Source organism: Fusarium oxysporum, chromosome 7 (assembly GCF_000149955.1).
Source record: "Fusarium oxysporum f. sp. lycopersici 4287 chromosome 7, whole genome shotgun sequence".
Taxonomy (NCBI): domain Eukaryota; kingdom Fungi; phylum Ascomycota; class Sordariomycetes; order Hypocreales; family Nectriaceae; genus Fusarium; species Fusarium oxysporum.
Window position 1 is genome coordinate 3,093,498 of NC_030992.1, and position 27,936 is coordinate 3,121,433.

Here is a 27,936-nt window from a genome sequence, read left to right on the forward strand (position 1 = left end):
AGAATGACAATCGGAAAAACATTAGAATATTCAGAATTTCATACTTTCCGGCGCTAAGAGAAACATAGGTTTGACCGGGCGATGAGGATGAGGAGGAATGAAGTATAAGGAGAGCTGAGCAGACTCCCTTGCCAGGAAGAAGCAATAATTTGAAACATTTCTGAATCACCAACGCAACTTTTTGTCCCTAAATTACCACTATCTTGTACCGTTCACTTGATTCGTCACAAAAATGAACGAGAAAATGAAATGCGTCAACAAACAGGTCAGCAGCACTCACCCGTTTGTGCAGCCAGTCTCGCTGACCACTGCAGCCCACCACAAAGAACTCCAAGGAGGAGATGAAACACGCCGGATTACACGGATTGGAGGTACTCACAGGAAAAGATACCTCCATTGAAATGTGGCTCCGAAACTGCGACGATCCTTTTCCCTATGGCCGACGCGCAAGCACGGATGACAGCATTGTGAAAGTCAGGCTGTGACGGTGTGACGCTGTCTCACAGCCACCAATTGTCAGCTCAGGTGTTGAGGCCATCTCACCCGTGGAATGAGAAGAGTCGTTTTGTGCAGGGAAATGCTGTGTTGGGCATGAATTTATTGCGAAAAGATACCCAGATGAGGACGTCAAGATATATGTTACTGTACGTGTAAGTGCCCATTGCGAATTCTGTCTTGCCCCTGAACTAGGATCGGTTACCCGTAGTATCCACCTGGTAGCGTCACAGATTTGCAGGGAGTATTTATGTACATGGTACTCCGTAGATGCCCTGCTGATTATGGCTGGGTGGACGAATCGTGGGCGGCCGCCAGCTTGGCGAATATGATTATTGCGGGACGGTATATGACGTCACAGGTTTTTCTTCTGTATTTGCTTCAAGTGTTTATTTGTAGCTTCATAGCTGAGATACTCCTAAATATAGCATCGTATCTTGCTTGGTCTAACCTAAAATCAATCTCTTGGTATAGTAATAGTTCAAGCTCTCGATATCGTCCCTTCGAAACTCGCTCAGGGCATATAACTCTCTCCCGTAGTCTGTTATATGATCAGTGATTATCACTTAAAATTCTAGGAGCATTTTACTTACTGGACTGGGGGTTCTGTAGGTCTTTTTGTATGCCCTCAATCAGCGACCGAGCATGTGAACTCTCACCCAGGAGGCCTTGGTTTGAAGATTTTGTCCAGTCTATGGCAAATGGCGCATGCCCATTCGTCACAATACGGAAATATGTCGTCAATGTATCTGCGATATGTTTGTTCTGACCATAGTAATCACACGGGTCTCTTCTCAAAGGCCAACGAGTTCCACCATCACGATTCTTCTCATACTCCCAGGCGTGCATGTTCCACGAGTCTCTCTCGAGGCTATGTAAGAGTGTAAAAGTTGTTAAGAAAATGGCACACCAGTGCGTGCCTCGGTCACGGCGGAGGATCATATTTGAAGTTGTTCAAGGATCTCTCGTTCAAGTTCATCCATACGGGTTTCGAAAGCCTTGTCGAGTTGTTGGTTGACAAGCCGCGGGAGTAGTGTCTTTCCAAACCAACATCCAGGGATATCCAGCGGAGACATGCCTATCTCTGAAGCACCTTTCACTATCGTCCAAGGGTACTTGAAAAATACAGCCTGCATGGCCCAGAACCGTAGCGCAAGCTGTACTAAGCCGATCTACATGCCGAGTTAGTTTGAGTTGTGCACCCGAAGAGTCATTCAAGGCAAGATGACAAACGATCCAGTTACATACCCCTTCTATACTCGGCACTTCCTGAAGTCCTGCACATTGTGTCGTAGCAAAGATAAGAATATGACTCGCAAGCCTATTCCTGTCCGTTGCCTTCCTTCCTTCATTCAGTGCTAGGTCGAATGCAAGGCTATCGCAATAGGCATCGATCTTCTCCGGTGTTAAAGTGCCGTTTTCCAGAGAAAATGCCGTGCTCTCAGCCTTCGGAGTAATCATGCCAGCTTCAGTCCCACGGAATAGCACGTGAGTGAGAGCATCTTGGCTGAAAGGGACGTACGGCCTTAATGACACTTGCATTGTCGGTGTAAACCCGTTTGAGATTTCAATATTTACTGCATTACAACTTTCTACCGGGAGCCATTCAGCGACGTTATCGAGTAAAGATTGGATCCGTGTTTGGTACAAGCCTACAATATCTTGGCACTGAACTTTCTGCTGGACTTGATGACATACTGTGAAGGAGAGTTCGCGACCCTTTAAAATCTGCGGGAATGCAGAGATGTCGATACACGGATGACACATCACAAGACTCGCAAGCCTTAGCGTTGCCAGAGCACTTTGACGCTTGTGAGCTCTCTCGTTGATTTTGAAGATTCCCAACTCACTCTTCTTTTCTGAATCTTGCAACGAGCGCAACTAGGCCGTTGACTCGGTCTTCCACGCTTAGATCGCTGACTAGGTAGTTTCGTCACATCAATTTGCATCAAACGATCAGCTTGAGCTATAGAACGCTTGGATAAAGGTCTGAAGTTTCTCTGGGGCCAAGAATCGTCGTGCCGTGCTTGAGGAATCGCGAGTCTTTGTCCGGCCTGTCCGGCCGCCGTACCACGACGTCTAGGAACAGGAGTGGTTTTGATAGTGCGTGTGCTATCTGTCGTGAAAGACTTAACAGAATCTCCATCCGGCCACGGCTCTTGTAAGGATGGACTATTGGTTGGCAGAGTAATCGTTCCGGAGGAGGGACTTGGAATGGGCATCTGCCACAATGAGGAGGGACCATCATCATAAATGGTACGTTCTAGTTCTGGTACGGCCAGGTTTTGAACATTTTCGAAGCCAGGAGGCTGTTCATTCTGGAAGAACGCATCCAAGCCTGTCGTCAATGGGACATCGTGGTCCATAGAGCCGGCATTTCCAAAAAAGAGAAGCGAAGTTTCAGTGGCAGAAATAAAATTCTAGCAATGAATTAGTTTTCTGTTAACTAAGACTAACTGGTACATACATTAGAAGTGTGAAAGCCTTGGTCCCCTGGTGCTATCAAGCTACTTGTAAGTCCGTCAAGCTTGGACCTTGCTAGACTCTGAATGGCTTCCCAGGCAAGGCTCTTGTCAATACCAGAGCCTCCGTGTCTTGCTACAATCGATGCAACGGCTTCCTCGACGGCGCTGCCCAATTCAGCGGCGAAGTGGACGTGGCCTCGGTGGAAATCGCCATTCGCGTAGCTGAATGGTTCAGTCCCATCGCATACGTCACTCGCAGATCGAGTATCCCCATCGGGAACGGAGAGAATACTAGAGTTGGGTGAGTAGTGATGTGACATGGCTAATTGATAGCAAGTGTGGATGAGAAAATTGTGTGATGGTTGGACCAAGTCTATAAAACTGTCTGTGAACGTTTTACACATAGTACGGTTGGTAGCACTCACTGCGGTCGCAGACTCCTCAGTGATTCCTAAATTCTCACAACATTTATTTTTACCATGTGATACCTCCCAATTCATTGATGTCCGAGAGAAAATTGAGTGCGTGACAGCGCTAGGTTGGGCGACCTATGGAGGCTGCTCACTTGCAGAACATGATCGAAAGGGAGCACATCCTCCGTCTGGTTGAGAGATTGACGGCATGTATGTCTCAAGACGGCATATTGCATATGATGTGATTTGTGCACATTGAAAAAATGTGTTGGGTAGCTGCAATAAGCCCAAATCAGCAATGTGCTCCCTTGATGTGTTACACAAATCAGCATGAAATCATATGACCTTTCTAGAGTGTCAACCCATTTTCAAAGACCAGAGAAGTCCTGAAAAGCTTAGGACTCCGGTCTTATAGGTATTTGTTTCATTTAGGGTTTGAGCTCCATGCTAAAACGTCCGAGCAAAGGCACTAGACCATGCAGAAACGACAAACATCTAAACCCCAAACAATGATGATGCCAGCGTGCATATGTTGCCCGCTCCGAAACAAGGCTGCACAAAGCCACTCAGCAAAGACTGACGCGGGCATATCGTCTGCAGTCGGTGTGCAGGGGGGCGCTGCACGGATCAGCCTAGAATCAGGATAAATGGTATGCCCATCACTCCATCATTCTTTTGTACATGTACCCGCTGACCCGAGTTCATCTATCTTAAGTGACAAAAAGACTTAGGTAACTTTGGCAGATCTTAGTAGGCCCTCGGACTAGTTTATTTTGGCACTCTGGTTTGATATCAGAAGCTTTCGCGCTCCCCGAGGATAAGATGCATGTATGATGCATAAATCGATCTTAGAGCCCCATGACCCGAGGTAAAGCGGACAAGTCACATCCATCTCCGACCACTTTCCCGGTCCCGGGTACAATACATATTTAAAATTGAGGCTCTGCATGGAGCTTGATGTCATACAAGTCATGGGGAGGGTAGGCCTCAAGTTAGGCATCGGAGATAACTGATGGATATGAATGGTCACGTTACAACACATAACCCGCAAATTATTGATGAACGGTGGGGTTATCAACAGAGTTGGATGCTCAAAGTGCTGGTGTACTGGAAGACTGTACATAACTTTCAGTGAATGGATGCAACGAAATTTCAGGCTGAGAGCCTCATAGAATGAGGCCATAAAATATGATGTATCGAGGCCCTCGTCCTGACGCCATCGGAAAGTTTCGACATTAGCTTAACCAAATCAACAGCTAACTTCAGGGTTCCCAATAGTATCCACGTTTTCTATTTGCACAATAGCTTAACAACATGTGGCACATCGACGTATTCAACAGCTTGTCCACACTGAGCGAGTCAAACAAACTTCTCAGTGAACGTTTGGCCAAGCTTGGAGACAGGGCTGACCTGGCAGAACTGAGGTGAGGCCCCCCAGTTTCCGTTTGCCAGACCTTCCTTCTCATGATCTATACAGAGACATCTTTCAACATTTTGGGGTCACTGACACGGTTGGCCTGGCCCTACTTCACAAACACTTCTCCATTGAAGAAGGTGAACGTGTTGTGGAATTCGGCCACGTTTCAACCCCATGGCCTGTCCCTCCAGATGGTAGAATGGCTGGAGGCTACCTAGTTCCACGGTCCTGGAGGTTTTGGGATGATATGCTGGAGCCATATGAGTTTGGCTTCAATCATCCTGGCCAAGAAGAGTACAAGGACGTCCCCTTGCCCGCTGGATTTGTAGAACGGCTGCGTGCCTTTTTGGCTGAGACAAATCTCTTGGATGTCTTGGGCATCTGTGTCATTGGTGAAGATGAAATTGTCGGCCGCATCGAGAAGAATCGAGGTCGTGTCAACTTCACTGTACCTGCCTCTAGGCCTGAGGACCTTAGCGTTGACCTCACCCCGACCCATAGTCCGTCTGTCTGGTCGTTCGATTGCAAGAGTGGTCTGAATGATGCCACAATCAAACTTGCGCGGGCTTGTTGGGTCTGTCCAAAGCATTATTAAGGGTCGTCCCTTGCATCCGATGTCAGAGACAGGTATTATGAGAAACGTGAATGTAACTAGTGAAGATAGTCAAAAAATATCCATGCGGCCTCGACGTGATATTCAATTTAATGCATGGGTGTTTAATATTCACGTAGATATGTCTTGAGGCTTGCAACCTCTTCTCGCGACTCGCCCGCTGTCTCCGTCACCATGTCAGATCCTCGACGCAAGCCATACAAGGAGTCCAAGTACGAGAAAATACGATAGCTGGGACAATGTTAGCTGGCCACGAGTTAGTTACATACTGGCTCGATGTAACTTACTGCCGAGACCAAGAAAGGAAGCCCAATATTGTAGTTGATGCCCAAAGAATAGGCAGCTCCCATGATGGGCATGCCAACGAGGCTACCAATAGTCCCTGTCATAGAGATACCCGCGAATAAACGCCCCGAAAAAGCATTTTGCACGTTTGAAGCAAGGAAAGATCGTAACGTAACGGTCATGCTTGATCCCAGAACCGATAGTGCAAATCCAAAAGCAACCGTCGCAAGGTTTGGTGCGGCTGCGACAATGAGAGTGCCCAATGTACAACAAAAAGCACCTGATGCAGAAAGTGCAAGATCTCTGTTTGCACTTTGCCAAGTCTGGTCTATCCAAGAAGTGGCAAGCGGCAAGATAACAAAGTATAGAAGAGATGACATGATTGCTCGTAGAGAGAATAGGAGTCCGGCCTGTGACATGGTCAGTTGTTAACAATATGGTTGAGTGAGCCAGCATACCCGGGCCATGGTCTCTCCAAAGCGTAAAGACACCCAAGGTATCAAATAGTTCGTGGAGTCCCTTGCTACCTGGAAGAAAAAGAAGCAGATAAAGCATATGCTGAATATGACGGCTCTTGGAGGGAGCAGGTCCCTGGCGGTGTGTTCTAAGTCAGTCTCCTCAGGATCCGAAGTGCTGTCGACACTGATAAGTGACTCGGTCTCAGCTAGTGATGACCGAACACCCTCCATGTCGCTCACTGTGTTCTCGCGAAGATGGCTCGCTGGAATGAACATCAAAGAGAAAACCACGAGTGCGAGAGCGAATGGAATCCCGAGGTGAATGGTCATCGTCATTGTGCCAATAATTGGCCCGAGGAGGTCCGCGATTCCTGATATCGCCTCCATGATCGAGAACGCTGTTGTTCTAAAATATTCATGTCAATTCTGGGATTGGGAATGCTGAGAGTTGGGGCATGCCTTTGTTCTGGCTTGACACTGTCGCTAATGGCAGCGAAAACAAGTGTACCAGTCGCCCATGGTCCACCTCCTAAGAGTATGAACATTGGTGAGAGATAGAAGCCCCAGAGTGGAAAGTGATGCTGCGATCCTATCAAGATGAGTAGGCCTACTTCAAGTGCGATGCGGGACGCCATACCTACGATTGCTATGCATCCCCAGTAGAAGATAGTACTGGTGGCATTCAGCATAAAAGCAAGACGAATGCCGCCTTTGTCCCCAAGCATTCCCATTGGGACTTGCATCATCGTCGCTTTGCACGGTCAGCCTTTGTCTTGGAGGGCCGTTATGATTTTGCATACCAGCCAATGTCGACAGTGTTGACAGCACAGTTATTACGAATGCGAAATGCACTTGTACCTCGTTACTCCTGCAGAACTCATCTGTTAGCTCTCCATTGAGAAGCTGTCTGTCTTTCTCAAAATGATGCCGACAAACGGCTGTCTCTAGAAGCATGGGCGAAGGAGCAGCAAGGATTGCACAACCAAGCTCCACGAGAAATAACAGAAGCGTGCAGAGCCAGAAGTTCACATGATACTGTCGAAAGCCTTTGATGTAGTCCATTGCCGAAGTCAGCACTATATGTATGCGGCGATCGTCTATGCCTTTTGTAGGCATCTTGTGATGACGAAACTGTGTTTCGATGTTTTTGACATCCAGTAGCCAGGAAAGGCGACAGCGAGAATTTTGTCGTCAGGTTGCGAGGGGAACCGCCTTTTTGAGGAACCTGCATGGTTATTAGGGCTGACCGTTATTATGATCAGCGACGAATCACACCCAGACAGTGATAATCTGAAACATATGCATGAATGCATTCAGGCTGTGAGCCTACGGCGGACATGGATTGACTCCCATCCAGGCTGTAGGACAAGAGGGCAGATCTCGGGGAGCGAGAAAATTTCTGACAGGGCATTAAGGTGCTGTAAAAGATTAGCCTAAAGGTCTATTAATCTATACTGAATTTACCTAAATCTATGTCTTACTTACCTACGTCTTTTATCTCTTGGGACAGATAAGAGACAGATGTTTTCTTATATCCTTACGTAGTTTCAAGTATCAGGATATCTCGGTCCCCAGTGAAGTCCTCATGAGGCACTGTAATAAGACTGCATAAAGGATTTTAGTATCCAGTTTTTATAATGAGCAGCAGCCCGTCTCCTTGTGTCAAAGGTAACAGCGCTGCATCGGGGCCTAACGGGCATTTGTTGTTTGATAATATCCTGTCGCCTGACGTCAGGGTCATTCACGGTGCAAGTTTAATGTTGTGAATAAATTACAAATCCGAGCATTTTGCATCACCGTGATGTAAGTTAGTGAATCATAATAGTGTGTCGTAACGCATAACGCTGTTATATTGATGTTTATAAAGATGAATACACCTTCATCGCTTGGATAAGTATGTATCCGGTGCCCATCAGCACTGCCCCAATGATTGCCACCGCCCCAACCCAGCCCGTGTAGAGTGCCGTCTCCACCCCCCACGGCTCGCGACTCCCGCTGCCAGGGAGGGTCGAGGCCGGTAGTTGCCAGCCGACGGCGCTCCTCCGAGGTGCTCCCGCTGGGCTACTAGATCGGTCAGGATAGTTAGCATCTCATTGGATTAAACGGTAAACGATGACTTATGGAAGAAAGAGTCGACTTACAGAGGGTCGTGCACCTCCGGAGGACGCGCCGTGGCATCGGCGGCCTGACCCTGGCCGGCGGAAGGAGCCGCATCTTGGGGAGGGTGAGAGCTTGACGGTGGGTTGGGGCGGGCTTGGGGCGGCTGTGAGCACCGGAGAGCGAATGTGATATGGTAAATTAAACTATAAAAGTTAGCACAGTGAATCATAGTGGTGAGTTGTGGATCATTGTGGTAATCTGTGAATCAGAGAGTACACATACAGTTTTGCCATGGTGATGTTTTTGAAGATGGGAAAAGGAAAAGTAAGAGATAAACCGGCGAGCCAGAAGTTAAGTATATTGAAGTCTATCAAAACAAGCAAGTGCGTCCTTTCCAGTTCATGGAGCTCGACAGTTCATTTAGAGCAGGTCAAGCATTTCGACTTCCTCGATTCTCTCCTTCGTCTTTTCCCTTTCTCCTTCCATTCCTTGAATGACATGTTCGTTGCGAGGCCACGGCCATAAGCCTTTCAAGGGAGTGTCATCTAAAATGAAGTTTGCGTTGACCTCAGGGTTATTTATCATGAAAGAGTATACCCAGCATTCCGTCTTAGAAGCATCCAATGCATAAGAGCGACATACTTTGTCAGCTGAGAGATGCTCAACACGGAAGTTGGTTGCAATATGGCAACTAAGTGTCGTGACCACCAAATTCCCTTTCCAATTAGGGCCGGCAAGAGCAAAATGACGATCATAGTAGTACGTCTGGTGCTCCTGCTGGTAGGGACGTACGGTCATGCAACTCTCCTGCACAACAACGTTTTCCTGAGACACGTACAGCCCTTCCCTCATCAAACCGATGATATCTTTCGTGGAAAGCTCGAGGTGGGCTTGCCAGCCGATGTTCAGTTTCACCTGCGGGATTGCCTCTCTCAATAAGTCTGGGTCAGATCCAAACAAGAGTGTCACTTTCCATGACTTGGTTGCTGTGACTTCTAGGTAGGAAGGAGGAAAAGCTCGGTTTATGAAGTCGAAAAGGCCCATCTCGTCTGCTGTCAGTTCAAGTTTTGGTGGTCAAACTTGGGTGAAAAGGAGTCTCTGGTGATAAAAGGAGGGAGAGTTATCTAGTGGGAAAAGGACTACCTTACGCTCTTATATACCCATGCGCAGTCAACTTTAGAATAGAGTTTGTTGAAGTATTTCCATGGTATTGTTATTTGCAGCTGAGAGTGAGAGCTTATATCAACACACAGAACTTAGCATGGTACTGCTCTGATTTTACAAAAGTCTTCAAAATTACAGTTTATGGCACTGTGCCACAAACATTATTCAAGGGTCACGAGCGTGGAAGAGTTGTCACTTTTCCATTATATTTCTTAATATATGCCTGTTGACGAGACCAAACGATGAGTCCTCTTTATCATTGCCTAGACATCTCTTACTAGAAAGCAGAACAAGTTTACCAATGTGATAAAAGCGCGCCTTTCGAATTCGATGATCTTATAACATGTACTTTCTGGGTATATACTTTGGATTTGTACGTCAAATCTACTAGCCATTCATTATCACATCTTGTACTTAGGTTGTTGCAGTTATATCTAGAGCCGCCAATACTCGCTGTAAGGCAATCTGCCATACTACCAAGCTGATGAGCTTCATGTGAGTCTACAGATCAAGTACGCAGTGCTTGTGTTACTAGATACTAAATACCGGACTTTTTATTCGCTTTGTAACATGTCGGTTATCGAAAAAAAGATCAATATACCAATAAACGCAACCGGATTCCATGAGTTAATAGGGTAATATTAATAAAGAAAAATATCTAAATGTGGATCAAACTAATGTTTTCTCTGCCATGATTTCTTTGGTCAAAATGGTTAGCCTCCGTGCATGCTAGCCGTGGACCATCATTGATGCAACAACGTTACTTTTTCGTTGAGTCATAAAGTGAGAACTATGTGTAAAGTTTCGGGATTAGGCTCACGACTGAAACTCTTTCTGAGAAGCTTGTCTTGGTATCTAACCATCCATTGGAAAGCTCAAAACACTAAATAAACTTGTTCCACTAAACACGTATAATAAATATCAGCTCTATCGCGCTCCTATACTCATTTACATTTGCCATGTTCACCATTTATAATCCTCTTTTCTCCCGAAACACCACTACCTTACAAAAGTAGGCTTTGAAAATGTCCTCCCTCATTAAGACAAGGGTTCTTATCCTGTCAGATACTCACGGATTACGCTTCGAGGAAGATAAGAAACCGCTCGCACCAGTCGACCTTGTCATACATTGCGGTGACCTCACGGAAGATTCTAAACTGGAAGGCTTTCGAGAAACGGTTCAACTTCTCAAGGAAGTCGATGCCCCCATCAAGATTGTCATTGCAGGAAATCATGACTTCTCTCTTGACGATGGGGTCTTCAAAAATAAGATTGCAGAAGCAAGCAGAGTTGCACATGAGGACCTCGAGCAAAGTATCAAGGATGAGTACGGAGACTACGGTGAGGCTAAGAGGCTGCTTATTGAGGGAGACCATGGTATCATGTTCCTCAACGAAGGAACGCATGAGATTCGCCTCCAGAATGGCGCCTTGATGAAGGTTTATACCAGCCCATATACTCCTTCTACAGCCGGCAGCACGGATTGGGGCTTCCAGTACAATGGGGCCCATGAGTTTGCTATTCCAAAAGGGATTGACATGGTGGTGACACATGGCCCGCCGCACGGCATAATGGATATGACGCCACAAAGGCAACGAATCGGTTGCCCTCAACTATTCTCTGCCATTGCAAAATCACAGCCCCGAATTCACTGTTTCGGACATGTCCACAACAGTTGGGGCGCAAAGATCGTTTCTTGGCGACCACAGATTTCAGAACACCCATCCCATTTCAGCGACATAGACAATGCAAAGTCACGAGCTGTGGAGAGTCTGCCACGCTTGCAAGGGACCTAGTGGGAGTCTCCTGAAGACATGAAAGTTCGTCAAGACAGATTAGAGCGATATGGGTCTCAAAGATGTTGTGTCGCCAGTTACTGCCAGGGCGATGAAGAGCAACTGGCTCCCGGGGAGACCTTGTTCGTCAATGCGGCACTTATGGGAAGCAAGGGACTCACGCAGTATCCGTGGCTTGTAGATATTGAGCTTGAGCGTCCTCTAGGCGATGGAAGCTCTACAGATGGCAACTCAACTCAAGATTCTGTAACAACGCCGGATGACGATCACAAGACCCAGCAGCGAAAGTACGGCGTGGCTCTCAATGTAGGCGGGAAAGGTATGAGAGCAAAACTCGATTTGAATGATGATTCCAAGAAAGAACTCTCGTAGAAGAGTGTCAAGGACTTCTTTAATTCTTTGGAAACTGAATATGAATATACCAACTATGGACATGGCATCAAATCTTTACTATGACAGGAAGAACAAAGCAGTGGGTTTGATGATTGATAGCGGTACTGTATGAAGGGGCTCCCATTGCCAGTTCTAGAGCCGGTGGATTTGTTCAAGCTCAGGAACGCCCGTTGCGGCCCATGAATTTACCGCTGTCTGAAATGGCACAGAAGTCAAGGCCAGGGGAATAACTCATGTACCCACAGCCAACCGTATCAAACCCGATGGAAGACGGTACCAATGTTCCTGGCACATACCAGCCACATGTATCTGTGACCTGCACAAGGAGATCGGCGTATTGGGAAGAAGTCATCATATATTGACCGTCAGTACAGCAGAATCCAACCTATTCAGGTGTATGTAGTAGGAATAGGATATGCAATTGCCTACTTGAGTACAAATGTGTCCAACGGAGATTGAAAACAACTTACCACGTCCTCCCAAATAGAATACCAAGCTTGAGTGACCTCACCCACGCCGTTATCCGATCTGTCAAATTGTGCTTTAAGCATATCGACTGCTGTATAGCAATTTCCATGGTTCATAGAGAGACCAGAGTTTTCAAGAAGTTAATTTATTATGCACTTGAAGATGATGAGGATTGATGCCAATGTTTATACATACCCACATCCACAGAACATCTCCGGATCACTCCGGTCCTATCCACCTTCATCCCTCCACTGGCGAGCCTTCAGGTGAAATGAAGGTGCCCTCGGAGTCACGGTGGTAGTGTGGTCAACTGTCAGTCCATCATAGACTCCAAGCCCTTGATTATTCATATATATATTATATATACCATTAGGAGATTTCTCTGGCATCATAAATCCTGCATAAATAATAACTAACTGCAGAGCAAGGATAGGGATTATAGATTTTATAATAACTATATATATTATATATAAGGGGTTTTAGTAATATAAGAATCTAAGACTAGAAGTAGTAAGTAATAAGAGTTTAATATCTATAAATAATAAACTAAAGCCTTTTATATTACTTTTTATTATTCTTAAAGAATAATATTAAAGAGATATAGTGATATATTACTAAGCTGAGATTAGAGCTGTAGAATTGTGCCTCATGACTCCCATTTCGTCTGAGATAGAAAGACAAAAGATCTCGACAGTTTCCAACCTTGTCATTTCAATGCGTAGAGTGTCATGCCGTCTTATCCGCTTCGTGTCAAGGGCCAATGATACAAAATATCCATGTGATGGGATTGGCGGAAGCAAACCCGCAATAGCCGCTAGCCAGCTCAAGGGTCAAAAGGTCCTTCAACATGCGGCTGAATGCTCTTCATACAGCATCTATCTAGCCTCAATGCTATGCAGCGGCCGCCGGTCAGTAATTCAACATACATACATATCATTACAGATCAATAGTGAGTCGGGCTCAGTCGGTTGAATACTAGCTTGCGGCATAGTATTCCTTCGCGTCACAAAATTGCCTCGATAAACCAGGGAATCATCAAAGTCTAAGATATTCACATCTATGATACTGATACTAATTACAGTTAAATCTCGTTACTAATCTCTCATTCAAGATTGAGGCTGGGATCAATGTCACATGGGAGCAAGCTCGGGGTGCGTGAAGTGTAAGTGGCATTGGCAGTCTCCTCGACGAGATTATCAATTTTCAGACTATAATCTGATCAAGTTATTCCATCTGTGATAGCGGTTTGCTATACTATACCAGAATTAGCTGTTAGTATCTTACTCTTGATATCCAAATGGACACTAGTTGACTGGTTCCCATTCCGCTTCAGCCCAAGGCCTTCCACCGGTATCCTTTGCCAACTGCGACATAGACATCCAAGTCGATAGGCCTCCAGTTACCTGGACTATATCATTTTGATTACCTATCCCATCACTCGAGTGCTGAATTTTGCCCTCGCCCATCAAGAAGCGTAGGTATCGCTCTGGCGTAGGCGATGGCTTCGCTAGCACACTGGCCTTATAGCTTTCAAGCGGCACACTCGTCACTTGTATACGATCAGCCCCGTTCGCTTGCATAAGCTCTGCTATCTCAATCATAGACTTGCTATCACCGCTAAGGTGCACCTCAGGCGGTATGGTGCCGACTGGTTGGCTTGCGAGTATGGCGAGTGCCTTGCCAACGTCATACATACTCGTGTAGGAGGTTTTCTGCGCAGGATCCCCTATGGCCTCGTATCGGCCCCTCTTGGTATCGAAGCCAAACCACGGACCGATGGAGTCCTCGAGAAATAGGCCAGCATAGACGCGACACATGCTTATGTTGGGGATGAGCTCTGATGCTAGCTGGAAATGCGCCTTCTTAGCGTCCCATTCTTCGTGTGAAAAGTCGTGCACATAATGATCGACACCAAACTCGGAAGGGAAATAGAGCTTAACGCCGGACCCAGGAATGCTGCGAAGAAGGGCCTCTTTGAAGTGATGACCACTGGGACCTACGCTGTATTTAAGAACGAGCTGTGTCAGGTCTTGTCACAGTCAAACTGAAGTAGACGTACGTGTTGATCAGGACATCAACTCCAGCTAGTGCCTCTTGCAAGTTCTCCTCGGCATACAGACGCAATGATGCGCCGTGTTTCACGAGATTCTCGGCCTTGGGTGAGCGGGAGCGTGCCAGGACTATGATGTCATGGAACCTATCGCGAAATGGCTGTTGGAGAAAGCCCTCAGTAACTTTGGCACCGAGATTACCAGTCGCACCAGCGATTGCTACAGTTGGAAGAACAGACATTTCTAAAGATGCACGGATTGTATATAGTATGAAGGTTGATACGTGAGATGTGAGTAAGTGCTTTGTTGGGGAATAAGATCTAACCTAAAGGTAATATTTATACTCTACGTTAGAGTATTATGTAAGCTTACTTGATGCTTAAATAGACTCTTAATACAGGAAGCAATGTATTTTCTTCCGCTTTATATTATCTTCCATTGTATACAGATATTAATCTCTTAAATTCTCTCTGTGTAGATAAAAGAATTCAATATCAGGCTAGTGATGATTCTTAATATGTTAATATAATTACATCTTATCCATACAATCAGGGCTATCTTGTTACCTAGGTTAGGTGTGCATAGATGAATACCAGTTCAGCCAATGCTATAAGCAAACTATATGCTTTCTATTATATCGCCTAGCAAGGCGACCGCGAAAAAGGAAATTGTACAAGTCGACATCCATATTCTTTACCACCTTAGACTGTAACAGGAGTGATGATTGAATAGGCGGTCTATGAATGGAATGAAACAACAAAAGTGGCCCCCAAACTCCACGTCATGTTCTTTCCAGTATCGATATCACAATTTTTGAGCTTCAATCATTCTTCACAAGTTGGGGGTTTTGGTCTTGTTGTACTGCGTCTTGAGAAGATGACGCGGTTAGCTGCGCGTTTTCTTGATTATGCCATGTCCACAACCCTTCGAGGTAAACATGAAGGGCACCTTGCTGTATAATTAGCTGAAAGTTCGAGCAGCCTAATGAGGAGACCGGAAACCACAGAAAATGGGCTCGTTTACTGATTTTGACAAATCATCCTTCTGCTACTTCCCACGCTACAAGTGAACGTGATGGTAACAGGAAGGGCTTGACTATTATGCTAGACGATAAGAAGACATCAAAGTCAAACGATAGGTACTTTCATGTTGGTAAACAATATCTAATGCCATCACTTGGAAATTCTCCTCAGCGTGCATTCTTGGTCCATCTGTGCTGCATCAGGCACAGATCACTTCACGCATCAGGGGTCCCAGATATCGCCGCAAAGAGAAGCTGGCTCAACATTTGCAATTACTGTATGATGTTGCCACAGTGTCAAGTCTAGCAGTCTCACAAATCGTACCCGCGTGTAGTGAGCTGCACAGAGCATCTCTTCGCCACCCTCACGATCGCGCCCGGTCTAAGGGAGCCATGAAGTGACCCTGATAAAGCAGGCAGTGTTGATGATGGGAAGTCTTATGAGGGATGAGTATGGAAATTAAACGTCGCCTTCTAATGACAAGCCGGATGCATCGGCAAATGGCTGATTCGAGTATATTCCAGCTATCATGTAGTCTTGATAGAGAGCGCGGCTCGCGGTTGATGGTCCTATACTGCTAATTGGGAGCTATGACCAGCAGTCCAACACTACAACTACAGTAGCACAGTGTGTTTTACTATATCCAATCAACAGATGCAATGTCTAATTAGTTTGTAACGATGGTGTTACCCCTCAAAAGCTGAATCACTAAACCGCCAAGTCATCCACGAGGCGTGACACGCGATAGTTCACGAGTCAGACAGGGATATCTCCGCAAGAGGCCAAGCGTGGTAACTACCGACGAAACGTAGAATGCGGAGAAGATTAACGGAGGATCTTGGTGACAGGTTCTGCCCAGTAAAGTCAGTTGACGCGCTGTGTCAGCTCGGTGCGCGGTTATCTCCTGGTGGGGTCGCTATCAAACGATTCCTTGTTCGGGCTTGCCTTTACGTAGGAGATTCTGGGATCCGTATCAGCTCAATCTGGGGAAATGGGAAATGAGTCGATGCTTATCATGTGGAGATGCTGCCTTGTTATCAGATATAAGTGAGAATTCGTCGGTTTGTTATCGCTGAAGTTGCTGTCTTTCGAGGCTCGTATTTGGAGAAGGTGAATAGCCGCGATCGCGCTCTCTCACATGCACAGACGGCGGAATGTAGCCGCGTTAATACGTGTGATCAGCGGTATTATGACCGAAATGTCAAGCCACTAATGCTCGTGTACCCCAGATGGACTAACCCGTTCAGGACAGAGATAAGTAGGACCTAGATCGTGGAGGACGCCGAGTCTAGGCCCCTCACGGCCCGTTTCCTTGATTCTCATTTCTCGTCTGCTTTTTTAAAAAGATAATAATGCCCACTTTCCCCTAATCATAATTGACGCGACAACACAGCATAGGTACACATAGTACCGCGCCATAATTCCAACACTCTACTTATTACTCTATCTTAATTGCTTCTTCATCTGTAACTGCTGTCCATCATGGAGTCTGCCACCAAAAGCGGCGACGCCGATCAGGCCCTCGCCCGTCTGGGCTACAAGGCTGAGCTCCCTCGAAACCTCAGCATGCTGAGCGTCCTCGGCCTGTCCTTCGCCATCATGGCCGTCCCCTTCGGTCTCTCGACGACAATGTACATCACCTTGACCAACGGCCAAGCTGTCACCGTTCTCTGGGGCTGGGTCCTCGTGTCGCTCATCTCCATGTGCATCGCCGCCTCTCTCGCCGAGATCTGCGCCGTGTTCCCAACGGCCGGCGGCGTGTATTACTGGAGCGCCATGCTCAGCACGCCTCGCTACGCTCCTATCGTCAGCTTTGTCGATGGCTGGCTCACGCTCGTGGGAAATTGGACCGTTACACTTTCGATCAATTTTTCTGGTGCGCAGCTTATCCTTAGCGCCATTACCATCTTCAATGAGGATTTTGTCGCGAATACATGGCAGACGGTCTTGTGCTTCTGGGCTGTGATGCTTGTCTGTGCTTTGGTCAACGCTTTTGGTTCGCGGTACTTGGACCTTATCAACAAGGTCTGCATTTACTGGACCGGCGCGAGTGTCATCATCATTATCGTCACATTGCTTGCTATGGCACCTTCGCGTCGCTCTGCTGAGTTCGTCTTTACTCACTATGATGCTTCGGCAAGTGGCTGGCCTACAGGCTGGTCGTTCTTCGTGGGACTGCTGCAAGGTACGTATGCCAAGCCTTTCGATTAAACGGTCGCTAACTATCCCTAACCAATAGGTGCTTATGTCCTGACTGGCTACGGCATGGTCGCTGCCATGTGCGAAGAGGTCCAGAACCCCGAACGTGAGGTTCCCAAGGCCATCGTCCTCTCCGTCGCTGCCGCCGGTGTCACCGGAATTATTTACCTCATCCCCATTCTCTTCGTCCTTCCCGATGTTCAGATGCTTCTCTCCGTCGCCAACTCCCAGCCTATCGGTACCCTGTTCAAGGTTGTTACCGGTTCTGCTGCTGGTGGCTTCGGTCTCCTCTTCCTTATTCTTGGCATTCTCATGTTCGCAGGCATTGGTGCCCTTACCGCTGCATCTCGCTGCACCTACGCTTTTGCTAGAGATGGTGCCATTCCTGGATACAAGCTCTGGAGTAAGGTCAACCACCGCCTTGACATGCCTGTCAATGCTCTCATCCTCTCTACCGTCGTTGACTGCATCCTCGGATGCATCTACTTTGGCTCTTCTGCTGCTTTCAACTCCTTCACTGGTGTCGCCACCATCTGTCTGTCTTCCTCCTATGGTGTCCCTGTCGCTGTCAACATGGTGCGAGGCCGAAAGATCGTTAAGCACTCTCCCTACCCTCTGGGCAAGTTTGGCCCCATCATCAATGGCATTTGCGTCGTCTGGATCGTCTTCTCCATCGTCATCTTCTGCATGCCCGTTTCTCTCCCTGTTGAACCTGGTACCATGAACTACGCTTCTGCCGTGTTTGCCGGCTTTGCCGCTATTGCCATCGTTTGGTATGCTGCTTATGCTCGAAAGAACTTTACTGGACCGCCAGTCCACGATGACGGTTCCTTCGAGCCTGGCGTGCAGGTCCTCAAGGGCCAGGAAGGTAGTGCGCCCGTACATGAGGGGGCGAGTGATATTCCAGAAAAGGATTCTAATTAAGTTCTGCAGATACCACCAAGACCCCTGTATCATAGTTGTTAGCATATGTAGCAATGCATTCTTGGCTTTTTACTACTCCGGTTGCCGATATTCATCTCTGTATTGACTGTCAATTGATGAGTTTGTACCAGTATGCGCCATGACAGGCTGACAGCCATCCATCTTTGCATGCGACGAGACGTATCGAAGACGATCAAGCCTCAAAGTCAATGATCCCCCGCATGGATGAAATCAACAGCAGGTTATCGCGCACCCATCACAGCTCCGAATCCACCCTTGGAATTCCAGCGATTAGAGGGGCTAACTCCCCCAACCGGCCTGTCCCTCGAGGTGATAGATGATATTGGCAGTCCTTAGCTAGAGATCTAAAAGAATGATAGGTACGAGCTTAGGAGGTTTTGTATAAGTTTGTAAAACTAAAATAAAGTTTAAATGGCTTTCATACTTCTTTTTTAAATTTTATCCAGGCAATCTAATAATCCCAAACCCAGCTATTGCTTCTGTCACCGAAAGCCGGCGTGAATCATCCTCCAAAACTCTCCGATGATCACCGACGATCAAATTGTATAAAATCAGCGTATCCATATACCACCATCTTTTCCCATCAATGCATCCCATTCGCAGCAGTACACACACCATGCTCCAGAAGCGATCTCTTCTCCGGGCCCTCGCCGCTGATGAACACAATCAAACCAGCTTTCTTCAAAAGTTCGTGCAGGCCGCATCTCCAAACCCCCCTGGGGAGACAAGCAGAGCAACAGCAGTCATCGGAGAATATTTATCCAGCAAGAACATCCCTTACGAACTCGTCGACGTCAACGGGGACGGCAAAAGTTAATGTAATTAGCGACTTTCAAGGCGGAAAAGGCCCTGGCCCGCGCGTCGTGCTGAACGGCCATGTCGATGTTTTTCCCGTTGGTGACGGTAGCGGCTGGTCTCGAGATCCTTGGTCGGGCGATATAGTCGATGGAAGACTCCATGGGCGCGGAGTCGTAGACATGAAGTCTGGGACTGCTTCGCTCATCATTGCATATGATTTTTTGTACGAGCGTCGCCATCTCCCGTCGGGTAGTGTTGCCCTTTGCGCTGTCGCTGACGAAGAGACGGGTGGGAAATGGGGTACCAAATATCTCATTGAACAAGACAAGCACAGATGGGGTGGTGACCTCATGCTGTGTGCTGAACCAGGTGGTCTCGAGACTATCAGATTCGCAGAAAAGGGATCGCTGCGATTGACATGTACTGTCAAGACCAAAGGCGCGTTGGGACCATATCTTCATCTCAGTAAGGGCGCCATCCGAACAGCCAGTGCTTTCATCGATGAGGTCATCAAGTCAGTTGAATCACTACCAGTCGATCTACCAGACGAAATGGAGAGGCATCTGGAAAAGCCGGAGGTCAAGCGAGCTATCGATCAAGCAATGGGTCCTGGAACTATTACAATCATTGCTCGACCGACTGTTAACGTTGGCACAATTAAGGGCGGTCTCAAAGTCAACATGATCCCAGAAACATGTATCTTTGAGCTCGATATTCGTATGCCAGTGGGGATGCGAGAAGACACGGTTCTGGAGCTGATTGATACCATCATCCCGCAATACGAGCCCGCGAGCATTACGATCAAGAAGCAAGCTGCTGCGAGTAATCCCTTCAATTACTCGGTAATCGATCATCCCATCGTTAGGCATCTCAAGGACAACGCCAAGAGTCTGCGACCAGGCGCCGATGCTCCTATTCCCATCCCCTCGATGGGCGGATCAGATTGTAAACATTATCGGTATGCTGACATCCCGGCTTACATCTTTGGCTGCAGCCCAGAAACAAGTGAGTATTCCCTACTAAATAAGCCTGAGTATTTTATTGATGGTTCCCCAGTGGCTTCTGTCAATGAGTCAGCGTCAATTGCAGAGTTTCATCACGTTACAAAGGTACATTCGTTGGCTGTCTGGGATTATTTACATCATGTATAAGGTCTAAAATATGAACTCCATGTGTTATCTACAGCCAAAACTTAGGTCTGAAAGTTTATATTCACCTAGCATAACTTGGATCAAGAAGTATCCGGAAGATGCTATTCGCGGGTTGGGAATGGAGCTTATTCATCAATATAAAAGTCGAGAGTGTATTAACACAAGAGATTGAAGATAATTGAATCAATCAATAGCATGGAATGGCCTGCCAAAAGTGTCTATTTCCTGGCTTCTCAAGGTGGCTCAAAAGTTCAAAGGCTCTAGCCCCTTGATGTATAGACACTCGATTCTCAAAGTTTGTTTTGTGTAAGTTATGATGATAACCTTTGTTAAAATAGCTTGTCGGATGTCTAAAGTAACTGAAGGGATTGGTTTTTCTTTCCTTGTGTTAGCTTGATACATCCTCCGATTGCTCTCCCAAGTCCAACACATCTATCTCGATCGATCAACATTCCCGTAGGTGTTACCCAGCATTGCACTGAATTTTATCATCATGCCTGAGAAGAAGATTATTGCTCTGGGAAGTGGCATGGTTGCAAAGCCATGTGTTGATTACCTGCTCCGGGACAAGAAAAACGTTCTCACAATTGGTCAGTGTCCTACCCATCCTCTCTGAAGCTTTGATGCGCTGATTTTTTGGACACTACCAGCCTGCCGTACTCTTTCTTCCACCCAAAATATTGCAGCTGGAAGGTCTTCAGCTAAAGCCGTCGCCCTTGACGTCGCTTCACCGGAGCTTGACCATCACGTCGCCGAACACGACCTCGTCATTTCTCTCGTACCGTTTGTCCACCATGCGGCCATCGTTCAATCGGCTATCAAGGGCAATACAAACGTTGTTACCACAAGCTACGATTCTCCTGCCCCTGAAGTATCTGACAACCCTTTGCGTTTCAAGGTACGTTGGCCTACCGCCTGTACCAATTTATTTTTATCTCCCTGTGTAACCTCTGACTCCCCAGTTTTCTTGGTCTCCCCGCGGCGCCTTGCTTTCGCAGCAGATTTCCGCTACCTTTCTCCAAGATGGCAAGGTCATTGAGATTTCCAACAAGGATTTCATGAACAAGGCAGTTCTATACCATGTTCTTGATGGGTACTCGTTTCTTGCGTATCCCAATCGAGATTCCGTACCATTTCGTCAAGCTTATGGAATAGCCGAAGCTCACGCCGTCATCCGGGGTTCTCTCAGATACGATGGCAACCCTGCTCTAGGAAAAGTTCTGATTGGCCTTGGCTAGCTTGACACAGGCTCCAAAGCCTGGCTGAATGAGGGTCTGAAGTGGTCTCACATTCAGCAGCAGCTTACAGGCGCAGCTTCTGCCACTGAGGTTGATCTTCTGGCCAAGGTAGATGAGGTTTGCAGTTTCCGCTCCCCCGAAGAACGTAGTAAGATCTTGGCCGGCCTCAAGTGGATGGGGCTATTCTCGGATGAAGTCGCTGCCGCCCGCGATTCTCCCGTCGCCACTCTCCGATCAACTGGACAAGATATGCAGCTTCCAGGTCAGTGAGCTAGATCTGGTAATGCTTCAACACAAGTTCGTTGTCGAGTGGAAGGACGGAACTAAAGCGAGTATCGATCGAGTGTTCTTGTCGAAAAGGAAGTGTAGCTAATATCACCTGTGATAGAATACAAGCACGTCGGCCCTCGAACTCTTTGGGGAGCCTGGCGGCTACTCGGCCATGGCCAAGTCTGTCGGGTTGACCTGCGGCATTGCCATCCAGCTGCTTCTTGACGACGAGCCAGCCTCCAACAAGCCTGGCGTGATTGCTCCCTACTCCCGCGAGATCTGTGACCCTATCCGAGTCAGAGCCGAAGCCGAGGGGATCAAGCTTGTGGAGCATACTCTCTAGTCATGGCAGTACGGTTATGAACGTGCAGGCGATTCCAATGGCACGTATCTAGACCAGCGGTAGATAGGGCGTTGACGACAGAAGGTGGTGGACTCAAGAGCTAAAAGTACCATGTTTGTCGATGCTTGTAACCGTTTGGAGTTATTACAGGCTATCAATACCAACGGAACAAAGGCCAATTATGTTAAATTACCACGATACAGTATCAAAAAGCATTTGATACAGCGACTGTATTGTGAAACTTCGTCGGGGTCAGCGAACTGGAAAAGATAAAAAAGAGTCATGGACAAAAAATGTGGTTCCGCCCGGGATCGAACCGGGGACCTTCTCGGTGTTAACGAGATGCCATAACCAACTAGACCACGGAACCTAGCTAATTGGATGAAAGAATTGAAAGAGTAGCACCTCATACCCGGCATCTGAGCGATACGAATTGAGTTGGTCCAAGCACTGGGCTTTAGCGTTACCCTGAACTCGATCAGAAAATATTGGCCAAATAGACATCAGATGCGATAGATGTGATGTCAACTGGTACTAACGTCAAATTAATTTTAGATAATGCGGAAATCTATTCTCGCCATATAAGGAATACTCAAATCGCTATACTAACGTTAGTCTCGTGCCCAATCCCTACAGTCCATTAGCCTCGTCTCCATCCACCGCATTATGCACATGATGATTGTTGTTATGGTTCTGCTGCGAAGGGCTATTCCTCGACGCGAGCAGCGACTCAAGTAGAGAGCCAATCTCTGGGTATATCTGTTCAATGTTCGCCAATCCCTCCGGTCCCAGCTGCACCATCACGCTAAACATGTTGGCGAACCGGGCTGCTTCTGTTCCACGCGTCACCGCCGCTTGGAGATCTCTAATGTCGGCTTCTATGCCGCCCGAGTTCTTCTCCGCCATGTCGAGTTCCTCGGCCGCTCGTTTTAGCTCATCGCGTTTAGCATTGATGGCTGATTCTTGGGTTTTTATCTCTTCGCTCTTAGCTGCACGGCGACTCTCATAGCTTCGTATTGCTTGTGCGATTTCCGGCGGTAAAGACATGTTGTTTTCTTGGAGTGCATGGAGCTGTGGCGCAAGAGCATCCTCGGCGACGGATTCTTCGACAAGTCGTCGCAGCCTGTCTTGCGACTCAGCTATGTCATCTTGGATCGCTTGTACGCCCAGTTGGGCGGCGCGAAGTTTGCTCATAGCTTCTTGGGACCTGGACCTATGAGGGAATATTTCCTGTTGAGCAATGGCAAGCGAGGAACGTATCGTCCGGACGTGTGCGTCAATTGCTGCGACGAAGACATTGGTGGCGGGTTTTAACGCTTCCTGAAGATTATTCGGTTCGAGAGAACGAGTAGCATTGGCCTATCAATGTATCAGCATAAGGGCTCATCGCATATTGGCCAAACAGACCGTTGCATTTGGGCCGAAAGATGTGGCCATTTGGAACGTAGCCATCGGAGAGCTAAACATCATAAGGCTCTGCGCAGCCGACAGGCGCGAACCTTCTGGCGAACTATGACGGACACGCTTCTCAATTGGTGTGGGTATTGTTGTGGCTGGCCGTTTCAGATGCTTGATGTTGCGAGGTACAGGGGGAGATGGAGGAAACTCTGAGGCGACGGTAATAGACGAGGCCATGTGCTCCTCGCTCTCCTCTGAAGAAGTATCTCGACGCGATCGCGATGGGTCAATTGGTGAGTCTGGAGCGCTATAGTTTGCGGTTCTTCGCCGTCGTCCGGATCGTCGCTCGGCAGTACCAACATCGTCACCAGTGTCGTCTTGAGCATCAGGGGATTGAGGCATTGTTCGAACGAATCGCTTCTTTGCAGCGTGAACATCCTGCGCCATCAATTTTCCAGCATAAGAAGGTTTGCGATCGCGCGCTAGAGACTTCCGAAGCTCTGATTGAAGGTCCTGCAGCGTATCACCTGGATTTCTGGCAACATGGTCTGCGACAAGAGCGAGATCCTCTAGCAGATTGATGGCCCACATCTTAGGAGGTGCTTCGGGAACAATGTCCCATGGCCAGACACCCATAGCTTTGTATATTCGACGAGCTGCGCGAGCTCCGCGTGTTTGTAAATATGTACCGTGGGGTTCGGGGATGCGAATGGTGTCGATGTTATCAAGGGCGCCGTCGACATCGACGATGGGCGACTGCGCGTTTGGCGGCCGTGTCGAAGGCATCGCGCCTGAGGCGAGGCGAGGGAGAGGAAGCGCGCGCGACTACAGCATACAATTAAATGGAACAAAACTGATATCATATACTGTGATGGTTGCGATAAGATAGTGATGCTCCCAACCGCGGGCAAAAAGCCGGGTCTGGCGCCGTGATTGAACTGGTGATGATCCCCCAGCCACATCATGGAGCGTCGGGTCCAAGTCTGGTGAGTCGACCCGATCTCATGTAAAATCACGTGATATGACAGCTCTTTTCCCGATCCCCGCAGTCATGAACTCATGATGCCATATTATGGTCAATGCCGAGGCTGTAATGATTTGATTTTATGTGAGAATCTCCAAGATATAATTGAGAAGTGTTTTGGTCATGTTACATAACAAATTTGTCTTGTTTTGGTGATTTTCAATTGATCATCAAACTGGGACTGGCCGCGTTCTTAGCGAGGACTAGCACTGTGTCACAAAAGCAAACATCGTCCGATTCTTTGTCGAGGCTTGACATAGACATGAAATCCCAGCATGCAACGATCAAAAATCTGTCTGACAGTACTTTTATCACGAAGTTTCATTCTGTGTAGATATACTTATGTTACCTTGATAGATCGCCCAATTAGAGCTTCATATAGTAAGCATGATTGTTTGTGCAATTTGGCCGATCCATCATTTCAAGGACCATGGATACAGGCGCCGAGTTTGATAGCCATATGTTTCGGAAGTAAAATGGGGTTAGTTTCAATCTTTAATAGGCACATGGGCCAATCTCATAAGAGGATAGCTGTAAATTCGAATAATGCCAAAGGATAAATCAGCCCATGATCGATTTCATTGGCATATATCGACTCGACGAGTCTCGAAATAGTATGTTTGTGCTTGCTGAGGCACTTGAAATTATCTTTATGGTTATATTTCAGGAGCTATGGGGGACTCAGGTACGTAATCATGCAAAGAATGTGTCTTTCGTATCATATCTATTTCGGAGCTAAGTATCCAGAGGCCAGCCTCAACTCGGCGCACTATCTAGAGTATACCTGGCGTGATCCTTATTTCACCCTGTTGTAGTAAGCACCGAGAGCCTTGTCAATCACAGCCTTGACTTTGGAAGCATCCAACTTCTCCTCTCGGTTAAAAGTGTACAGTCCGTTGACCTCCTGCTCAATATCCGCCCTACATATCATTAGTCCCATATCAACACAGGAGTCAAATCACACTTACAGCTGAGTATAGACGAAAGCACAACAGTGTCCTCCTAAAACAACACCATTGACGAGGCGCTCAATTCTCTCTACCAGGTCATCAGCGTTGGTGGCAGTGGTGTAACCCCAATCGAGGCTATCGCCATCTTCCTTCTTGGCTGGTGCAATGTTGACACCTCCGAATTCGGTGTTCATGACTGGAGCGCCAGGCTTATGCGTAGAGCCCTCGTCAACACCAGGAATAGGTGGTAGGAAGACGCCTCGACCAGCCTTCGGGCCAATGATGCCCTCAAGAGTGGAGCAGGTCTTTTCGATCTCAGGGCCATCGCTATAGTCATGGAATGTGGTTAGGTCAGTAAGGACATGCTGCCATCCGCAGTTATCGTTGATACTTCGTGTATCATCAAGACCCCTAGAGCTTTAGCACTAGTCTAAAATTGAAGCCGATATACTTACTTGGTAAGATAGTAGAGCTGACGAATGTGGTTACGCTGATCAACGTTATCCTCGAGGTTAGGATAAGCCCAGCTTTCATTCACAGGAGTCCATGTCACGACTGATGGACGGTTGATAACCAGCTTGACAGCTTCAGTCCACTCGGCGTTGAATCGATCAACATACTCAGCACTGAACGCATAAGCATTCGCAATCTCACCCCAGACGAGGAAACCAAGCTTGTCAGCCCAGTAGTAGAAGAGGGGATCCTCAACCTTCTGGTGCTTCCTACAACCGTTTAGACCCATCTTCTTGGCGAGCTCAATATCCAGCTTGAGGCTCTCGGAGCTAGGAGGAGTCATGAAGGTCTCAGGCCAGTAGCCTTGGTCTAAGCAGAGAGCCTGGAAGTAGGGCTTGTCGTTGAGTCGCCAGGTACCGTCTCCTGTTGTCCAGTTGATGTTTCTCATGCCAGTGGTTGTCTTGACTTCGTCTATGACATTCTCGGCGTCATCATACAGGCGAATGACGAGGTCATAGAGTTGGGGATGCTCAGGAGACCAGAGTGCAACACCATCGCGCCAAGCAAAGTCGTTGTCCAGAGGCGCAGTTTCAGTGACAGACTTGGGTAGCTTGGATCTCTGCTCTTCGGACAGACGCATGTTCAGCTCAACGCCAACGGAACTCGTCTCTCGGGGAAGAGCCTTCCTGTCCGATTTAGCAATAGGAATACCAGCAAAGCTGGATTCGAGCTCGACGGAATAGTCCTTTCCAATTCTTCGTCCCTTGACGGCGATGGTGCTTCGAAGCTGGCCAGAGTGGATATCATTGGACTTGATAACAGTGCCATAAGAGCTATCAGTAATACGAGCACTGGGAACAACCTCTAGCCAAACAGACTGCCAGATACCACCAGAGGGAGTGTAGAAGATGGTCTCTGGCTTAGCAGCCCAGTATTGTTTGCCTCGAAGTTGTGTCAGATCATATGCCGAATCATAGACGCGCAAAGTGACTCGGTGGGTAGTAGCATCCTTGGCGGCGTCCACGGCATCTGTGATGTCAATTTCGAAGGGAACGTGTCCACCACGATGACCACCGACATATTCTCCATTGACCCAAACAGTAGCCTCATAATCAACAGCACCAAATCTCAAGACTAGCTTATGACCCTTCTCCTTCTCCTGCGCTGATCGCAAGTCTGAGATGGCACGCTCATACCACATAACCTCATGAACTCCACGGTCATTGATACCAGAAGCAGGAGATTGGAATACATAGGGAACATTGATTTTGGTTTTTGAGTTGGTAGTCTGCGTCGATGAAGCAAAGACGTTGTTCTGAATGAGAGAATGGGCGTCACCCATGATCTTCTGTACCACGCTGTCGTTCTGGCCAGTTTCTTTGCGATTGGCAGAGGTGTCGACATTGACCTTCTCTGGAAGGCCTTTACGCTGCCAATTCTCGTTGAGGCCGGAATCGCCATCATCGAAGAGGAAATCCCATTGTCCGTTGAGGGACTCCCAATGAAGTGGGTTACGCTCGAAATCGGGACGGGGGTACGTCATTTTAGCAGCGATAAAGCCAACGCGCGTTTTTGCAGTATAATATGCCCAACAAAAGGTTCAATTGCAACAGAAAAGTCAAGTGCAAGAGATTGATTGTCAAGACGAATGAAAATGACAACTTCGGTGTTTTCACCGCACGACGATCACTTGTTAAGGGATTCTGCTGATGAGGGGCTCTTGCCTCTCGTAATCAGCAGTGGGTCTCTCTTCACCAAGTCAGAAGCCTCAGATGAGCATGTGAAGCTTTGTGATTGAGTGAGAAAAGTTGGAGATCATCTCCACATCAAATGTCTTGCGTGGATTCTTTTAAAGTGGTTCACCTCTTCTTTGCCATTCTTTTTCCTGGAAATTTAAGGGTCCAGCGGTTCAATTGGAGTCCTAGCTGACGTTCCTTTATCTCTGATGTACGGTAGACAGTGGACTGATGAGTGAGGTGAGTGAGTGAATTCTGATAGACTGTTTAACCTAATAGTATTAAAATTAC

The 27,936-nt window shown here is 47.5% G+C and overlaps 16 protein-coding genes and 1 non-coding gene across 19 annotated transcripts; 7 read left to right on the forward strand and 10 right to left on the reverse strand.

The window, feature by feature from the left end:
* Positions 1-232: 232 nt before the first annotated feature.
* FOXG_20287 (uncharacterized protein) lies at positions 233-697 on the forward strand (the record flags this gene model as incomplete). The annotated part of the gene is made up of 2 exons (XM_018400558.1): positions 233-265; positions 315-697. The coding sequence occupies 2 exons, from the start codon at positions 233-235 to the stop codon at positions 483-485; spliced, it is 204 nt and encodes a 67-aa protein (XP_018248032.1). The 3' UTR covers positions 486-697.
* A 244-nt stretch (positions 698-941) lies between these two features.
* FOXG_20288 (uncharacterized protein) lies at positions 942-1,344 on the reverse strand (the record flags this gene model as incomplete). Its single annotated transcript, XM_018400559.1, has 2 exons — positions 942-1,036; positions 1,089-1,344. The coding sequence occupies 2 exons, from the start codon at positions 1,342-1,344 to the stop codon at positions 942-944; spliced, it is 351 nt and encodes a 116-aa protein (XP_018248033.1).
* Positions 1,345-1,433: 89 nt separating this feature from the next.
* Positions 1,434-3,280, reverse strand: FOXG_10388 (uncharacterized protein; the record flags this gene model as incomplete). The annotated part of the gene is made up of 5 exons (XM_018389712.1): positions 1,434-1,667; positions 1,744-2,147; positions 2,194-2,296; positions 2,346-2,915; positions 2,963-3,280. 5 exons carry the CDS (start codon positions 3,278-3,280, stop codon positions 1,434-1,436), a joined length of 1,629 nt encoding a protein of 542 aa, XP_018248034.1.
* Positions 3,281-4,510: 1,230 nt separating this feature from the next.
* On the forward strand, positions 4,511-5,478 carry FOXG_10389 (uncharacterized protein). 2 transcript variants are annotated; one of them, XM_018389714.1, is made up of 3 exons: positions 4,511-4,566; positions 4,652-4,797; positions 4,851-5,478. In XM_018389714.1, the coding sequence occupies exons 2-3, from the start codon at positions 4,688-4,690 to the stop codon at positions 5,383-5,385; spliced, it is 645 nt and encodes a 214-aa protein (XP_018248036.1). In that variant the 5' UTR covers positions 4,511-4,566; positions 4,652-4,687; the 3' UTR covers positions 5,386-5,478. The 2 variants fall into 2 exon arrangements, with proteins under 2 accessions (XP_018248036.1, XP_018248035.1); XM_018389713.1 differs by having other exon boundaries at positions 4,511-4,797.
* FOXG_20289 (uncharacterized protein) lies at positions 4,986-7,337 on the reverse strand. Its single transcript, XM_018400560.1, has 6 exons — positions 6,947-7,337; positions 6,784-6,897; positions 6,606-6,735; positions 6,147-6,552; positions 5,691-6,098; positions 4,986-5,634 (listed from the first exon to the last, which is right to left on the reverse strand). Exons 1-6 carry the CDS (start codon positions 7,260-7,262, stop codon positions 5,581-5,583), a joined length of 1,428 nt encoding a protein of 475 aa, XP_018248037.1. The 5' UTR covers positions 7,263-7,337; the 3' UTR covers positions 4,986-5,580.
* Positions 7,338-8,005: 668 nt separating this feature from the next.
* Positions 8,006-8,539, reverse strand: FOXG_10390 (uncharacterized protein; the record flags this gene model as incomplete). Its single annotated transcript, XM_018389715.1, has 3 exons — positions 8,006-8,210; positions 8,288-8,449; positions 8,529-8,539. 3 exons carry the CDS (start codon positions 8,537-8,539, stop codon positions 8,006-8,008), a joined length of 378 nt encoding a protein of 125 aa, XP_018248038.1.
* A 127-nt stretch (positions 8,540-8,666) lies between these two features.
* FOXG_20290 (uncharacterized protein) lies at positions 8,667-9,290 on the reverse strand (the record flags this gene model as incomplete). The annotated part of the gene is made up of 1 exon (XM_018400561.1): positions 8,667-9,290. The coding sequence occupies one exon, from the start codon at positions 9,288-9,290 to the stop codon at positions 8,667-8,669; it is 624 nt and encodes a 207-aa protein (XP_018248039.1).
* A 1,145-nt stretch (positions 9,291-10,435) lies between these two features.
* FOXG_10391 (uncharacterized protein) lies at positions 10,436-11,206 on the forward strand (the record flags this gene model as incomplete). The annotated part of the gene is made up of 1 exon (XM_018389716.1): positions 10,436-11,206. The coding sequence occupies one exon, from the start codon at positions 10,436-10,438 to the stop codon at positions 11,204-11,206; it is 771 nt and encodes a 256-aa protein (XP_018248040.1).
* Positions 11,207-11,224: 18 nt separating this feature from the next.
* On the forward strand, positions 11,225-11,578 carry FOXG_10392 (uncharacterized protein; the record flags this gene model as incomplete). The annotated part of the gene is made up of 1 exon (XM_018389717.1): positions 11,225-11,578. One exon carries the CDS (start codon positions 11,225-11,227, stop codon positions 11,576-11,578), a length of 354 nt encoding a protein of 117 aa, XP_018248041.1.
* Positions 11,579-13,153: 1,575 nt separating this feature from the next.
* FOXG_10393 (uncharacterized protein) lies at positions 13,154-14,413 on the reverse strand. The gene is made up of 2 exons (XM_018389718.1): positions 14,127-14,413; positions 13,154-14,068 (listed from the first exon to the last, which is right to left on the reverse strand). Exons 1-2 carry the CDS (start codon positions 14,357-14,359, stop codon positions 13,372-13,374), a joined length of 930 nt encoding a protein of 309 aa, XP_018248042.1. The 5' UTR covers positions 14,360-14,413; the 3' UTR covers positions 13,154-13,371.
* Positions 14,414-16,432: 2,019 nt separating this feature from the next.
* Positions 16,433-18,624, forward strand: FOXG_10394 (uncharacterized protein). 2 transcript variants are annotated; one of them, XM_018389720.1, is made up of 3 exons: positions 16,433-17,325; positions 17,380-18,207; positions 18,273-18,624. In XM_018389720.1, exons 1-3 carry the CDS (start codon positions 16,623-16,625, stop codon positions 18,296-18,298), a joined length of 1,557 nt encoding a protein of 518 aa, XP_018248044.1. In that variant the 5' UTR covers positions 16,433-16,622; the 3' UTR covers positions 18,299-18,624. The 2 variants fall into 2 exon arrangements, with proteins under 2 accessions (XP_018248044.1, XP_018248043.1); XM_018389719.1 differs by having other exon boundaries at positions 17,380-18,624.
* A 276-nt stretch (positions 18,625-18,900) lies between these two features.
* On the forward strand, positions 18,901-20,278 carry FOXG_10395 (uncharacterized protein; the record flags this gene model as incomplete). The annotated part of the gene is made up of 3 exons (XM_018389721.1): positions 18,901-18,971; positions 19,111-20,087; positions 20,268-20,278. The coding sequence occupies 3 exons, from the start codon at positions 18,901-18,903 to the stop codon at positions 20,276-20,278; spliced, it is 1,059 nt and encodes a 352-aa protein (XP_018248045.1).
* Positions 20,279-20,726: 448 nt separating this feature from the next.
* On the forward strand, positions 20,727-21,741 carry FOXG_10396 (uncharacterized protein; the record flags this gene model as incomplete). The annotated part of the gene is made up of 4 exons (XM_018389722.1): positions 20,727-20,823; positions 20,884-21,131; positions 21,196-21,450; positions 21,472-21,741. 4 exons carry the CDS (start codon positions 20,727-20,729, stop codon positions 21,739-21,741), a joined length of 870 nt encoding a protein of 289 aa, XP_018248046.1.
* Positions 20,735-22,278, reverse strand: FOXG_20291 (uncharacterized protein). Its single transcript, XM_018400562.1, has 2 exons — positions 22,078-22,278; positions 20,735-22,028 (listed from the first exon to the last, which is right to left on the reverse strand). Exons 1-2 carry the CDS (start codon positions 22,086-22,088, stop codon positions 21,743-21,745), a joined length of 297 nt encoding a protein of 98 aa, XP_018248047.1. The 5' UTR covers positions 22,089-22,278; the 3' UTR covers positions 20,735-21,742.
* Positions 22,279-22,380: 102 nt separating this feature from the next.
* Positions 22,381-22,454, reverse strand: FOXG_20292. The gene has a single exon. It is a non-coding gene; the product is annotated as a tRNA-Val (tRNA).
* A 105-nt stretch (positions 22,455-22,559) lies between these two features.
* Positions 22,560-24,667, reverse strand: FOXG_10397 (uncharacterized protein). The gene is made up of 2 exons (XM_018389723.1): positions 23,492-24,667; positions 22,560-23,443 (listed from the first exon to the last, which is right to left on the reverse strand). Exons 1-2 carry the CDS (start codon positions 24,266-24,268, stop codon positions 22,715-22,717), a joined length of 1,506 nt encoding a protein of 501 aa, XP_018248048.1. The 5' UTR covers positions 24,269-24,667; the 3' UTR covers positions 22,560-22,714.
* A 492-nt stretch (positions 24,668-25,159) lies between these two features.
* Positions 25,160-27,730, reverse strand: FOXG_10398 (uncharacterized protein). The gene is made up of 3 exons (XM_018389724.1): positions 25,912-27,730; positions 25,475-25,867; positions 25,160-25,426 (listed from the first exon to the last, which is right to left on the reverse strand). The coding sequence occupies exons 1-3, from the start codon at positions 27,450-27,452 to the stop codon at positions 25,303-25,305; spliced, it is 2,058 nt and encodes a 685-aa protein (XP_018248049.1). The 5' UTR covers positions 27,453-27,730; the 3' UTR covers positions 25,160-25,302.
* Between the last annotated feature and the right edge of the window lie 206 nt (positions 27,731-27,936).